We start from the raw sequence: 16,371 nt of genomic DNA, 5'->3' as shown, positions 1-16,371 counted from the left end.
GGAATTTAACTACTGATTTCTATTTTACTGCTCTAATATACGGACTTCTGCAATTGCACTTTTGATGTGAAGTTAAGTCCCCAAAGAAAATATAGCAGCCAAAAATCAACACATTGTGAAATGTTCTTTGCCTACAAATGTGGAAGAAAAGTTTTAATTTCTATTTTAAAATTACTGTGTTAGCTTAAGAAAACTACATCTGTTTAATAAAACACAGCAAAAGGCGCAATAATTTGCACCATACTTTGCCCCCAAAAAGAATGCTAAAAGGTGATACATTTAATAAGTAAATTAATTAGTTAATTAAAAAGCAAAACAGAAGTGATATGAATATAAATAACAGCTGGTATCTATAATTTACTCAACTTGGCCCCTGAAATAATTCAATGAAGTAGGCACTATTATTTCTATATTTCAGATATGAAAACTGAAGCTCAGAGAGTTTAAATCATCAGACCAACAGGACACAGGCAGAAAGTACTCTAGCAAGAACTGAGCCCAGATGTATCTAATTCTAAAACCTAATCCTAAATAGTAAATTAACTTCTCATATGTCTAGTAGCCTCGGTCAGTGATTACAAAACACATATTCCTAATTGCTGGGATATTTGTCATATTTAGTCTAAAATTTCCAGTTTCAGGGTTGAAATGAGTTTCTTAATGTCACCTGGTGAGGAACACTTTACAATCAACCCTGGTGACAGATTTTGTTTCATTTGCTTCGCGTCTTAAAAACAAGACTGGAATGGTGACCTTAAGCTATTGATTACCTTTGCCAGTAGTCGATGTATCACTGACAGTAGAATAAAACCTGATGAATTTCTGTGTAAATTGATTTGCCCTGGATGAGTCCACAGAGTGATTTCTAAGACAAACATCTCTGCATTCCATTGTCAACTGTGACAGATTTTATCTCATCAGGTCCTGGGTGGATACTTTACAATGGCAGTAGTAACTTTCTCTGAAACTTTTAAATGGTACCAACAGAAAGGAAGTCTCTACCACGTGTGCCTAACTTTGGTTTCCATCCCTCTTAGGAGTTAACCCTAAAAGTGCAAATATAAACAAATATAATCCCCAAGGGTTATCTGAACCAGGAGAAATCTGGAATTAATTGACAAGTATGCTGGTTCCTGTTGCAGCTGTTACAAGTGTTTGATTTGGCCAGGAAAGAGAAAAGACGCTGCATACCAATTTCGTGAGCCACGGTGAAGGCTGCATGGAGGCCATCGTCTTCAATCACCGCACAGCTGCGCTCAGGAGAGCATATGGTCCCAACGTCTGCCATTCCCAGGGTGTCGCAGGAATGATGCCCACATAAATCCTGCCCAGGAGAAAGAAAGAAATCATTAGAGTCAATTTACATCCAGAAGGAGCCACCTTGTAGAACCACTTGCTCACTCCAAATGTCAACACTGGGATTTGTTGATGGTATCACCTGCTCAGCTCTGGAAATGGTCCAAAGACAGACTAACGGCATTGTCTCTGCTGAGCTTCTCCAGGCCCCAGAAGCACAGAAGGATGACGGGACTCAATTACATTTTAAAAGATGTCCAGGATTGTGGCTTGTCCCGTACAAAAGTAGCCACAGTCTTAACAAAGCTGTATCATGTAAATGTAGGCACGTATCTCATTTTCACATAGGGTCATGCTTAAGAAAGTCTTAATATTCTGACCTAAATTCATGTTAAATGTATCAGAAGTCAAACGTAATAATTTATTTTCCATCACAGGGGCAAAACTGCAATTCTGCCACATATTCATGGCAGAATATAAATTTCTCAGTCATTTGGATAGGAAACTAAGTTTTAATGTATGAGGGTAATTCCTCAAAAGATCATCTCAATTTCCAAATCCAGTGGTAATGTCATAGATTGTTTCTTCAGAAATGTAAACAATCTTTCCCAAAGTGTTTAATGTAGTGTTTCTTAATTTGATCAATCCTCAGAAAATATAGGTAACATATTGTGGGTGCTCAGTCACTCAGTCATGCCTGACTCTTTGTGGCCCCATGGACTGTAGCCCACCAGGCTCCTCTGTCCATGGAATTTTCCAGACAAGAAACTGGAGTGGGTTACCATTTCCTCCTCCAGGGGATCTTCCCAACCCAGGGATTGAACCCAAGTCTTCTGAGTCCCCTGAACTGGCAGGCAGAATTTTACCACTAGTGCCACCTAGGAAGCCCCTGTAATATATTATATTTATATAAATGAGTGTATGCATTTGTCTGGTGAGAAGTTGTATAGCTTATAAGAGTTTCTCAAAGGACAACACGATCACACCTTACTAATGGTTGTGAAAAGTGGCTCAGTCGTGTCCGACTCCTTGCGACCCCATGAACTGTCTCTAGGCCAGAATACTGGAGTGGGTAGCCCTTCCCTTCTCCAGAGGGTCTTTCCAAGCCAGATCTCCCACATTGCAGGATTCTTTACCAGCTGAGCCAACAGGGAAGCTTGTTACTCATGGTTAAGATGATCAAATTAGATGAAAGAGACATCAACAAGACAAATTTAAATTATGAAGCATAAAGAGAAAATAGACGCCAAAATTTATGATATAAATTTGTAACTATAAACTTTCCACTAAATGTTATTTGAATATTAATGGACATTAGCTTTTCTTGTATTTGACTGTTTTCAATGAAAATGAATTGAGAGTGTGTATATTTCTATCAAAGAAACCGTAAGTGAATAACGGCAGAAGAGTTTTATAAAATATTGATTACTATGAAAGATGACTGTTTACTAATTAAAATTGTTCTTTCTATTGCAGTTATTATCTTTGTGTCTCCAACTACCACAATGTCTGACTTTCAACAGGAACTCAACAAACATTTGCTTAATTGAAGGTGAGTTCTCAGATGCAATGTCGACCTCACACGCCTTTATTTTTTGTTCATTTATATTTTGATGACATAAGCTAATATTTTTATCCTACCAGGATGAAGAGAAAAGATGTTTATCTTATGTGGACTTTTGCCTTACTGAACATTGTCACACATGTTTAATATGCTGTATGCTAACAAGACTGCAATAGACTCCAGGAAGCCAACACGAGATGTTACTACTATATAATCAATGCCACCTAGTCAATGTCTACATACTCTTCTAACTCTGCTCTATGTTGCTGCATGGAAGTCCAGCCAAGGTGAATAATATTTAAAAGATATACGCTACAATCTCCCTACTTTTTCAGATCCTTACTGTGTTCCATATGAGATCCCAGCTGTGATGAACTGTACTGTGGCCGCCATGTCATTACAACTTCAGACAGTGGAAATCTCAGCCAAGTACCTTTGGTGAATCGAGTCACCAAACCAACAATAGCCTCCCAAAGTCTCCTGGGTATCCTCATATGCCATCTTGTGGGATGTCAAATTACTACTGTTGAGAACAAATTAGTAGTTTTTAAAATTGAAATTAGAACACACGTTTGCATAACAATCGGTCTTTGAGATAATTGTATAGTTGAATGCATGTTTTAATCCATTTTTTTCCTCCAGTCATTTTAGTAGCTTTAAGACCAAAGACCGGGGTCATGGTTTAAGTGAATTGCTGGACACTGTAGGTTATTTCTGCACATGCAAATTTTTTTTTTTAAAACCAAGATTTATGTTTACCTTCACAGTTTGGGGTTATTATCTTCAAATGACAAAATCTAAGAAATGTTTCCCCTTCTTACGCTTTACTTCATTAATAAGCTTGGATGAAGAGTCACAGCTAATGGAAATGACCTCTTGTTCTACACAGAGTTTAATGTGGATTCTTCATCTCTCTCTGTTTACTGATAATCAATTGCTCATTAGAGCCCATCAACCCTCCTTGTCATCCTTGAATTGCATTAAATGCATTCGGCCCTTTGCCATGGAAATTTGTACATGTGACAAAATTATGAACAAAAGCAGTTTTTTTTTTTTTTTTAATCACATTGATTAAACCCCTTGACTGCATAGCCACAGTCTTTATTTCTGTAACTGTAATTATGTGAACTGGCAACCTTTCCATTTTACTTATGCAGTTTCAAATCATGGCAGCCCAGTAATGGTGTCTTCCTCAAGACTGACAATGAATGCCTGTGCTTCTCTGTGATCCAACGTTCACTCTAATCCACTAAAACTGAACTTGTGCATCAAATTGTTAACACATCAAACTCATCTCTATTTTCTGATGATGATTTATAACAACATTTACAGGTGCAAAGCTTATTTGAAATTTATAGGTGTTTTTGTTTTTTTAATTCAGAGCAGGATTAAGCATCCTAGTGAGACAATAGCATATCTACGTATCTACCTGTCTGTCCATCCATTCATCTATCTTCCAAAACTGGAGGTAGGAGATACTGCTGCTGCTGCTGCGTCGCTTCAGTCGTGTCCGACTCTGTACGACCCCATAGACGGCAGCCAACCAGGCTTCCCTTCCCCGGGATTCTCCAGGCAAGAACACTGGAGTGGGTTGCCATTTCCTTCTCCAATGCATGAAAGTGAAAAGTGAAAGTGAAGTCGCTCAGTCGTGTCCGACTCTAGCGACCCCATGAACTGCAGCCTACCAGGCTCCTCCATCCATGGGATTTTCTAGGCAAAAGTACTGGAGTACTAAAGGAATGAAAACCACAAAAGGTATCCACATAAGAGTCAAACGAATTAAGAGTGCTGACAAGGATTCTTCTGCTTAGTCAGTGTAAATCTGAAGGTTAATTTATATCTGTTATGTTAAAGATGGTTCTTTTTAAGCAGGATTGATTTCATGATATTGATATGTATAGACAATGATGCAATGGAAAATTGAATACAATGTAAGGGTTTCGAGAGCAGCAGAGATTTAACCAGTGGGCTTTGGGGTGTTCCTGGCTGGAGGACAGGACTGGGACACTGTATCTAAAATAGAGCTGAAAGGGTCAGCAAGACCAGGGAAAGCTTGACAAAGAGGTCATTGACATGGTGACTAGGGGTGGCCATTTACAATGTCATGAATATGGCAGTATCTGTGATTCATCATGGAGTTTAGAAGGACTCACAGTGTACCAGACCTATTCTTGTAGATGGGGCGGGGAGTAGGGAGCCAGCAAAGCATGCTACCTTGAAATGCAGGTGCCTAGAAGCTAATACAACTTGGAAAATCAAAGTGATTGGTACTGGGTGGAGAAAAGGAACTAAGTAGACACGAATGTACAAACTGGAAGTAACAGAAAGAGATGTAAGGGAGACTGGTCTCTCAGGCAGCACAAACGCGCTGGGGGAAGGAAGGAAACACGGAGGCTGATAAGAGCAGATTTGATCACATCTGCAGAACAGTAGCCAGAATGAAGGCAGAGTGCTTTGTAAGGGGGAATCTGAGTTAACTAACACTTCAGTTCAGTTCAGTTCAGTCGCTCTGTCCTGTCCGACTCTTTGCGACCCCATGGACTGCAGCACACCAGACCTCCCTGTCCATCACCAACTCCCAGAGTTTATGAAAACTCATGTCTATCGAGTCGGTGATGCCATCCAACCATCTCATCCTCTGTCACCCTCTTCTCCTCCTGCCCTCAATCTTTCCCAGCATCAAGGTCTTTCCAAATGAGTCAGTTCTTCACATAAAGTGGCCAAAGTATTGAAGTTTCAGCGTCAGTATCAGTCCTTCCGATGAATATTCAGGACTGATCTCCTTTAGGATGGACTGGTTGGATCTCCTTGCTGTCCAAGGGACTTTCAAGAGCCTTCTCCAACATCACAGTTCAAAAGCATCAATTCTTCAGCACTCAGCTTTCTTTATAGTCCAACTCTCACATCCATACATGGCTACTGGAAAGACCGGCAGAGTTATGTCTCTGCTTTGTAATGCGCTATCTGGGTTTCTCATGGCTTTTCAGCTAGACCCCTACCTATTGTTGATCGGCTGGTCGCTGCTGTTGAGGTGCTCGACAGTTGTGGCAAAGTGATGCTCAGCCTTGCTTCTCCCAGTGTTTGTAACAGTACTTTCTATTAAATATTTATACAGATATTACCACTCATAAGGACAAGCTTGGGCTTCCCTGGGGGCTCAGTGGTAAAGAATCCGCCTGCCAGTGCAGGAGATGAGGGTTTGATACCTGGGTCAGGAAGATCCTCTGGAGGAGGGAATGGCAACCCACTCTAGTATTCTTGCCTGTAGAATGCCATAGACAGAGGAGCCTGACCAGCTGTAGTCCATGGGGTTGCAAAGAGTTGGACACGACTGAGCCACTGAGCACATACATGAGGACAAGCCTGGCGCTCAAGGGAAGGGCAGAGAAGAGGGTTTACGTAGCCTTGCGTGTCTGCCTATCTGTCTGCCCAGTTCTTAATGAAGAAGAATTATTGATAGGAGAAAGGGGTGTGGTACATATTATGGCCATCAGTATAACTCAGATATACACTTATTCATCATAATTCATATTTTTCCTGTGGGATCCTATTAAGATTTTTTTGATGTGGAGCATTTTTAAAGTCTTTATTGAATTTGTTATAATACTGCTTCTGTTTCATGTTTTGGTATTTTGGCCTCTATGAATGTGGGATCTTAGTTCCCTGGCCAGGGATCAAACGGACACCCCCTGCCTTGGAAGGTGAGGTCTTAACCACTAGACCGCCGGGGAAGTTCCCCTGGATCTGATTCTTGAGGTGTCATTTCCCTCTCTGGCTATCTAAATGGCATCCCCCCAATAACAGAGGGTCTTATGTGGGCCTCAGCAGAGACTACATTATTTGGGTCTGTTTAGCTGAAAAAGACGATGTCCCATGTTATGCAATCTCCATCTGTGCTTCTGGATACAGCTAGGTAACACAAAACACAGAGAGCCCTGCTGGATTAGGGACCACGGGACCTGGGTACACTTACTCCTAAAACAATTACTGTGTGGTCACAACCTGCCAGACACTGTACTAAGTGCTGCCAGTGTAGTGAATAAATAAAACAAGATCTGATCTCAACGTGACATGACATGATTTAGACATGTCCAGAGGGAGGCAGACTGAACAGGCTATTGAGGGATTTCAGAAGAGGATGACACACGCTCCTTGGGGAAATCAACAAAGGTGTCTCAAAGGAGGTCACTGGATCTTAAGGGATGAAAAGATGTTTGACAATGTTAAAAAAAAAGTGAAAGTGTTAGTCTCTTGGTCATGTCTGACTCTTTGTGACCTCATGGACTATAGCCCACCAGGCTACTTTGTTCTGGAATTTTCCTGGCAAGAATACTGGAGTGGGTTACTATTTCCTCCTCCAGGGGATCTTTCCAACTCAGGGATCAACTCATGTCTCCTGCAGTCCCTGTATTGGCAGGTGGATCCTTTACCACTGAGCCACCTGGGAAGCATAATCTTTATCTCTATGGTATGTCTGGTGAAATTCAATAATCTACAGGCTCAGTACAATACATACGAAATGCACTGAGAAAGATATTCCAGAAAAGAAGCTGAAAGTGATGGATAAGACACCTGGTGACCTCATTAACTTGCCTGCCTCTCCTGGCCACATGAGATCGGTCACTGTGAGTCACAGATGTCTCAGGTAGCTGTCCTCTCTTTCTCGCTCATTTCATTGTTCCTTCCTGTCTATCACTTAAGGTTTTTAAAGGGTCCTTTGTCTCCTGTGAGATCTCTACTGCTACTGCTGCTAAGTCACTTCAGTCGTGTCCAACTCTGTATGACTCCATAGATGGCAGCCCACCAGGCTCCCCCGTCCCTGGGATTCTCCAGGCAAGAACACTGGAGTGGGTTGCCATTTCCTTCTCCAATGCATGAAAGTGAAAAGTGAAAGTGAAGTCGCTCAGTCGTGTCCGATTCTTCACGACCCCGTGGACTGCAGCCTTCCAGGCTCCTCCGTCCATAGGATTTTCCAGGCAAGAGTATTGGAGTGGGGTTCCATTGTGAGATCTCTACCTATATGCTACAGTAAGTTACCTTTCAGCATCCTGATGTTGTGCTGGGTGCTAAGTAGCTTCAGTCGTGTCCAACTCTCTGTGATCCTATGGACTGTAGCCAGCCAAGCTCCTCTGTCCATGGGATTTTTCAGGCACGAATACTGGAGTGGGTTGCCACTCCCTCCTCCAAGGCATCTTCCTGACTCAGGGATCAAACCTGAGTCTCTTGTGTCTCCTGTGTCTCTTGAATTGGCAGGGTCTTTACCGCTAGCGCCACCTGGGAAGCCCCTGTCCTTTCATACCTAAAGCTTATTCTATTTCCCAGGATTGCCATGCTGCCTCTGGGCAACTCCAAGAATTAATTTGGTGTTTCTACAATGCCTATATCCTCCTTATGGATCTGGTTAATTCTCCTCTTTCTTCCAAACTGAACTCAGATGGGTTAGGCTACCTTCTAATGTACTCCCATGACATTTAATGACCACATTTCTTAAAACATCATCACACTGTAGAACAATCATCTACTTCTTTTCTGTTTCCTACATTAGGATTCTTAGGAAAAGGGCCACTTTTCAAACCTCTGAATCCCTCTTTGCCTATTAGAAATATATTGAATGTTTTCATAAATTCATTGTAATATTTTTATCTTAGAGACCACTTAATAGGACAGCTTCCCTCTCAGCCATTTGTCAGCTGTTACTGGGAGAAGTTTATCTCTGTTTCTCTTTGTATGCATGTCCTTATCTGTCAAATGATAATAGGATCAGATGCATGCACATTGTTGAAAGAATTAACTCTTAAATGATTTATGACTATGAATGGCATCTTATGAAATGCTCAACAAAAGCTGGTTGAATCCGAATAAAATCTATCCATCCTTTGAGGACCAATTCAATTCTCCATTTACAATAAAGCCTGTATAAAGATCCAGAGGCAGAATTGATTGTTCCCTTCTTTTTCCTTTCTCAGCTTTTGTTTATAGCTCAGTTGCAGCAATTATCAGAGCTTTCCTAATATTAGAGTAATATATGCATATATGTGAGCCTCCCAGGGAGTAACTAGTGGTACTTGTACTAGTACAACCAGCTTGCCAGTGTAGGAGAGGTGGATTTGATCCCTGGATTGAAAAGATCCCCTGGAGGAGGGTGAGGTAACTCACTCCAACACTCTTGCTTGGAGAATCCCATGGACAGGCTATAATCCACTGCATCAACTCAAACAACTTAGCTTGCAGGCACAACACATATACATACGTAAGCGGACAAAGGTCCGTATAGTCATAGCAGTGGTTTTTCCAGTAGTCATGTACAGAAGTGGGATTTGGACCATGAAGAAGGCTGAGCACTGGAAGAATTGATGCTTTTGAATTATGGCACTGCAGAAGACTCTTAAGAGTTCCCTGGACTGCAAGGAGATCCAACCAGTCCATCCTAAAGGAAATCAGTCCTGAATATTCATTGGAAGCACTGATGCTGAAGCTGAAGCTCCAATACTTTGGCCACCTAATGCGAAGAGCCGACTCATTGGAAAAGACCCTGATGTTGGGAACGATAGAAGGCAGGAGGAAAAGAGGGCAGCAGAGAATGAGAGGGTTAGACACCATCACTGATTCAGTGGATATGAATTTGAGCAAACTCAAATGGTGGATGATGGGAGATGGTGGAGGACAGGGGAGCCTGGCATGCTGCAGTCCATGGGGTCACAAAGAGTTGGACATGACTTAGTGACTAAACGACAACAACATGCATATATCTGCTTCCTCTCCCCTGGTGACAAGCTGGAGTGGGCAGGGATGAGATACTTTCTTACTCCCTTCAACTCCCTAAATGAGTGTCTCACAAATAGGAGGTGCTCAGATGCATGAGCTGAATATAAGAGAGACGACAGTGAAATATATCCTCTGTGTCATGGTTTATTGTCTCTGATCTAATGGCTTTTGATTTTGTGGAATATTCTTCATGACTACTTAATTTAGACATAATTTATTTACAACATTATGTTAGTTTCAGGTGTGCAAACTAATGATTCAATAGACACATATATTGCAAACTGATCGCCATAGTAAGTCTACTTAACATCCATCACAAAGTTTTACCCTCGTGATGTAGAACTTTTAAGACCTACTCTCAGCAATTTTAAATTCATAACTTATTATTTAAATGTCAACTTGAACAGCTGAAACTTCCCCCTGTCTTCCCAATTCTGAGTTATTTAGCTTTTTACCACTTAGAATTGACCTATTGGCTATGATTCTTTGAGAAGGCTTTCCTTGTGAGTTTAAATGGGATTTGAACTCAAATGTGTGATAGAATCAGTTAATCTAGCCTACAAGCAAATAATAAAGAGCTCATCCTTTTCCCTCTTCCAAGCTCCCAATCTTCTTCTAGGGCGCCCTATCATGATAGCTAGCTAGTAATTCTGAGTGGAGTCCCTGTTACAATGTAAGAGTTCCCCTTATAATGCCTTACAGCATTATAAGGCAGAACGTAGATTGGCAATTTGGGATTGACATGTACATACTGCTATGTTTGAAACAGATAACCAACAAGGACCCACTGTGTAGCACAGGGAACTCTGTTCAACACTCTGTAATAGACTGAATGGGAAAAGAATTTGAAAAAGAATAGATACATGGATTTGCATAATTGAATCACTTTGCTGTATACCTGAAACTAACACCAATATAAAAAATACTTTAAAAATAAGACCAATTATAAGAGCAAGGTGTTAACTGACAATTACCTGTTAACTGGCACACTGATGATTCATGAAAATGAATGAACTGTTTCTATTGTGTAGTTTGATAGCTGGTTCAGTTTTGATCCAACCCTTCCAATCCATGAAAAAGTCAAGCTATCACTGATGTGGTGCAGAGGGCAGAAAATATTAAACAAACAATTTCCCACTGTGTTCTCAAGCAGGCAGGTGTTTTACCTCTAAAAAAAATTGCATGGCCCCCAAAGTGGGTTTAGGAGTTTGTCTTTAAAGAAACTATCTTAAAAAGAAAAAAAAAAAAAGAGGAAGCTAAGAACCAGAAAAGGATTCTGGAAGGCAAAAATAAATCCTAGGGTGATCGGATTTCTACTGTTTGATGGAAGAAGTGGTGTGAATTCCAGTGTAAGTGCCACTCCGGGATGAAAACTGCTCCTCTTGCAAAAAAAAGTGACTGGTGCTAAGTTTCTCTAGTTAGGACAGCACCAAGTGCTGGGGAACGGTGCTAACAGTGAAGTCTGTTAGTTTGATAAATGAATTACCAGCAGTATTCTGCTGACTCCTACACACAGCAATCAAGGTGGCCTCGGCTAGTCAACAGGGGTGGAAAACATATCCTCACACATTTGCTTCATGCCTGAAAAACAAGCAATTTAGGAGAAGACATCTGGACACAGAATTTGAACAGTGCTCAGAGCCCATCAAAACATGGATTTCATGGCTTGGCGTCTGGCTGCTAAGCAACGTACTTCTTACATTCAAAACAGAGTTGTAAAAGTGGGATTCTGATGCCAACTCCGGGTATTTCTCATTGAAAAAAAAACAGCCATGAAAGTTTTTCTTTAGATCCCAGATATCTGATTTCCATGAAACTGAAGATCTCAGATCATTTCTCCTTTAGTTCCCCTTGGTTTCCATACTCTGAAGTATTAACCAGAGACTGACATTCTATTTTAAAGTACTCCCCAGTGAATGCTATGTGAGAATCTTGCTATATTCTTCTCAGCCCCTAATTAATTGTGCTTTTTAAATTAGATGCATATAATCATGATAATATGCTTTTCAAATATTTGGTTCTCATCAAGTTAGATGTATATACCAGAGAGCCAGCCACCAGCTAAATGAGATTTACTTTACTGCTTCTGCTTGGCAAGGAGGCCAGGGAGGGCCCATGTAAAATATTTTCATGTGTAGACTAGCTTGAAAAATGAATGTCCTTATAGTACTTATTAAAATGAAGATAGATGTTAATTTATTCCTTCCTTATCTAATAAAAGGTACTGATATATTCCAAAGCTTGGAAAATAGGAATTGTTAACTACTCAAATGAAATCCAGAAAAGGCAACAGGCAAATCATTTAGAGTCACTGACTAGTTTTACTTTTTTCCTTTTTATTCTAAGACGCAATTAGGAAAATTATAGGGCGGGAACTAGAGAGTCATGGGGTCTTCTATTTATGTTTATTTAAAAAATTATGGAATCTGCATTTGTATTAAAAATGAGAGTGCACCATGACAATGTTCAAAGGGAACACTTTGGAGTAGTATGCCTACAAAAGTATTTTTTCTTCTGTCTTTGGAGAACTTCCTTCCATAAACTCTCTGAAGCCTCCTTCTTGGCAGCCTCTAGTGATGTAGCAAAGCAAGAAATCCAGACACGGAAAGTTGCTTACCAAAAAAAAAAAAAAAAAAGACCTGGAAACCAAATAAGAAAGGGATAGTTTTACAGGAGAACTTCACTTCATATGCAAGGCCACAAAAGTGAATGCTCTTCCGTTTTAAAGATTAATGTTGTGCAGAAAAATTAAAGGATGGTGTCCAGGAGATCATTTAATGAAGAGAAAGATTTTCCATCTTGCAAAGCACCCTGTACTGTCGGCATCTCCCTAACTGCTGCCGTCCAGCGTCTTTATTTACATGTGGTTTGCATTTATGTCCACCCCATGAACCACAAGTGTTTCTTCACTCCAAATTTATCAACACTTTTCCTTCATACCAGGAGTGCCTTAGTAAAAATAGGAGAATTAGGTGGTGGAGCTGTGTGATTCTGAAACCTCCTGCAAGCCGTCATTGAATTTCCTGTCCTATTTCTGTTCGTTCCCTTTTGTACCATGAATTTGCATAATATTCCAAAGTTTCTAATCCCTCCTCTCTCCTGGATGGATCTCAAGCACTTAAAGAATGTGCTATCAAGGTCCATTCTTACCAGACATCTGAGAGCATGACTCAAAACTGCCAATCAGAGGACAGCTGTGAAAACCGAGGCTCAGAGCTCCCAGCAAAACCAGCACAAAACCAGCTCAGACTCTGTATCCGAATGTCATACTTTGGTGGTGGTCTACATAGGTACTGGGTTACTCCCAGAACCTCTGAGTCTATAAAGATCATTTTTTTCCCCTCCCATTACCTCCGTCCTTAAAAGAGGGAAATCCTGGAAAAACATTCCTTCATGTCTTGACTCTCTGCCCAGATCTTTCCGCTCTGGGACTTCAGAAACATTCATCCAAAACCCAAACATGCGAGTTGGATGTGACCCTTGACAGGCAGCTGTGGACAACCTAGCAGTGCTTGCTGTGCACTGAAGAACCAGGCAAAGGCGTTGCTAAGGAACCTCACAAGACTGGTTTCTATATCCTGCTGGCCCTCCCGCATCTCTTCCATCCAAGGAACCAAGTTTCCACCAAGGTGGATATGTAAGAACGCCATTAGAAAGCCAGATGAGAAAATGAATCCTTCCTTTAGAAAGTCTTCTTTTGACTTATGTCCCGAAAGAGGTTCAAGGAAGAAGGTTGGGCATTTACAGAGGAAGATGGTAGATAAGGGTGACTACCGTGAATCACCCATCACAGCCCTCTACATCAGGTTAGCCAAGGTTCTACCTTTGGGTTCATTGGAAAGTAGATGACCCCTGATTCCAAAAACAGACTCAGCTTTCCCCTTCTCCCCACGGAACCGTGCACATTTCCCCAAGAATGCTAGCCCAGCCCATTTTATCCTATTTGCACCTCTATGGTACCAGATCTCAGACTGGAGACATCCAACCTGATGGATTGATGTCTAAGCCCGACTTGGTCATTTAAGGTTTGATTTGCTGCTGACTCTATACTCTGAAAACACGAGCACAGTGGGAGGCTGTCATGGGTTTCCTGCAAGGAGCAGATCAGTAAACCCATGGGGCCAGGCGGTTCGTGGGAGAAAGAAGGCTGTCAACAAGGCCATCCCTTTGACCTACCTCCTTACTGCAGGGCTTGAACCACTCACCCAGGCGGGACCTACCTCCCGAGTAAACAGGATGGCCGCGTCATAGTGCTCCTCGTGATCATCCCCTAGCTGGTTGTGCTGGTGCTGCCACTTGCAGAAGTTCTTGAGCGTGGTGGCCGCGTTCTTGCTCACCTCCAGGCTCTTGTCCTTATCGCCCAGCACCACCACCTTCACCACGACCAGGCGGATGTGGTTCTCGATGCTGGCGTGGCTGTACAGCTTGTTGGCGATGGAGGCCAGGGTCAGTAGGTAATGCTGGAGGCCCCGGCCGTACATCCGCGCCATGGATGCGTCGGCCACCAGGAGCAGCTCCACCTGGCGGGCCCGGGAGATTGAGCGGCGCCGCCGCCGCCACCACGTCCGTGGTCCCTGACTCCCGTCGGACGAGGGAGCCGACTGGCCCGGGAGCTGCTGCGGGGCCAGAGCCCAGCGTCCGTCCGGGCGGCTGGGCGCCGGGGGGCGCTCGCGGGCGCCTGGCGGGGACGCGTGGGTCTCGCAGCTGGTGCGAGGAGGCAGAGCCTCAAAGCTGAAACCCTCGCGGGTATAGACGTGCAGGATTCGCGCGGACTCGTCCCCGTAGACGCGCGCATCGCCCTCCGCCTCTGCCCAGGGACCGCGCAGCAGCGGCTGCAGGGTGTACCGCGCGCGCTTGACCGCGAAAAAGCCGTCGAGGCCGCCGCAGAGGTCAAAGACGGCCAGCGAGCGCGGGCTGCCGTCCACCGTGCCCCGATAGAAGCAGTGGCCCCGGTGGCGCCGGGTCGCGTTCGGCCCGCCTCCTGCGGGCACCAAGCCAGCGGCGCCCACCGAATCGTCCCTTTCCAAGTCCAAGAGGAACCGCCGACCTCCCGCGTAGACGAGGTAGCCCACCTTGCCGCCTCCGGAGTAGAGCTGGTCGATGTTCTGCACGAGCCCGCGGCTCCCGCGCTGCGGCGCCAGGGGGTGCGGGTGGCCCGGAGGCTCGGCCGGCTCCTGCGCCTCCTCCCCCCGCCGCCCGCGGGGCTGGGCGGCCGCAGCCACAGCAGCAGCCCGAGGCTGCCCGGCTTTATCCTGGGCAGGTGCCGCGGTGGGGCCGGCGGCCACCGGGGGCAGGCGGAGCGCGCACAGCATCAGGGCCGCCCACCCGAGCAGCATAGTGCGCTGCCCGCGGGGAGGGGCTGCGCGCCGGGGGGCACTTGGTGGGTTATTTGTTATTAGCTCTGGAAGTTACCGGGGCGGGAGGTGGGGATACACATACACTTGCTTGCAAGGTTGAGTCTAGTGTCGGAGGGAGGGGGAACCCGGTAGCAGCGCCAGCCTGTCCCGGCCGCGATGCCAGCGTGCGAACTTTTCTTTGTTGCTTTGGAAAATGTTTGGATTCGGGCTCCGGAAAGAAGAGGAAAGAAAGAAAAGGAAAAAAAAAAAAAAAGCCGGGTTGCGAATATTCAGCAAGTACTAGAAAAGGGGGGAAAACCCAAACACGGCCAGGATCGGGGCACCAAGAAAAGTCAGGAAGGTGCCGCGCACCAGGCGGGAGACTGGTGCATGCTTTCCTCCAGGCTCCTTGCTGCTCCCGACCCGCCGGCCGCGGGGTTCCCAGCTCCGGAGCCGGCTTCTTTTCTTATTTGGGGGGTCTCCTTGACTCTACTGGAACAGGTCAGAAGGGAAGAAGAAGAGGGAAAAAAGGCAGAAAAATTAAAACAAAAATGCCAGGGGCGGCCTGGGGCAAGCCAGCGAAGCGGCGCGTCTGGGTCCCTTCGGATGCGGTGTCTTCCTGCCCGCCGTCATCCCCAGTCTGCCGCTGCGAGCGCCGAGAGCAGCGCGAGCGCTGTGAAGATGCGAGGAGGTGGAACAATGAATTTATAGCGGCATGCCATCCTGCAATGGCAATTTCAACAATTCGTCACTGCAAGCTGCCTCTTAAAGGGAGAGCTTCCCCCAACACTCCCACCCTTCCTGGTCCGCGCCTAATCAGATGGGGGAGGGCGGGCCTGGGATGGGGTGGGGGGGTTGATCGAGGAAAGGGCGACCGCGGAGGAGGAAGGGACCCGGCGAGGTGGAAGGAGGGAGGAGGGAGAGAGCAAGGGCGAAGGGGGAGAAAAAAGTATTTGAGGAAGCAAAACAGATTTCCTTGGCCTCATTTAAAGCCACAGCGGCTCGGGGTTTGTCTGATATTTCACAACCAATGGGGTTGGCTAACCTCGGCTTACCTCATCTCCAGAAGGGGTGTTTTTGGTGTGCTTTTCAAGTTACTGAGACGTTTCAAGTCTCTCCCTGCCTCCTTCTCGCCTGCTTTTCTTTCCCTCGGTAGGAAGTTCCTGCCGCAAGTTTTTTCCCCTCTCTCTTTGCAGGCCGGTGCGCGCCGGCCTCGCAGACCTTGCAGCAGCGCATCCACCAGCCAAGGGCTTTCGGCTTCCCGTGCACCCCCTCGCCCTGCGCTCCCGGTACCAATCTCCTCCCTCCACATTCCCCAGACTCTTCGCTGTCGCTTTCGGATGCCCGCTAGGCTAGGGTTTCGGGTGACTAACTTCTCCCAGCCTCCAGCAGAGGGGCCGGGCAGCTGGC

The 16,371-nt window shown here is 44.8% G+C and overlaps 1 protein-coding gene across 1 annotated transcript in view; it reads right to left on the bottom strand.

The window, feature by feature from the left end:
* ADAMTS5 (ADAM metallopeptidase with thrombospondin type 1 motif 5) overlaps nucleotides 1–16,124 on the bottom strand; it is a 57,260-nt gene extending 41,136 nt beyond the window's left edge. Inside the window, 3 exon segments of the mRNA XM_070367394.1 lie at nucleotides 1,192–1,324; nucleotides 13,846–15,684; nucleotides 16,017–16,124. Coding sequence (XP_070223495.1) covers nucleotides 1,192–1,324; nucleotides 13,846–14,961 — 1,249 coding nt within the window. The 5' untranslated portion in view covers nucleotides 14,962–15,684; nucleotides 16,017–16,124.
* Nucleotides 16,125–16,371: the final 247 nt, after the last annotated feature.

The sequence above is a fragment of the Bos mutus genome, chromosome 1 (genome assembly GCF_027580195.1).
Source record: "Bos mutus isolate GX-2022 chromosome 1, NWIPB_WYAK_1.1, whole genome shotgun sequence".
Taxonomy (NCBI): Eukaryota; Metazoa; Chordata; class Mammalia; order Artiodactyla; family Bovidae; genus Bos; species Bos mutus.
The sequence above is the reverse complement of the archived record's forward strand: the minus strand, read 5'-3'. Positions and strand labels throughout refer to the sequence as shown.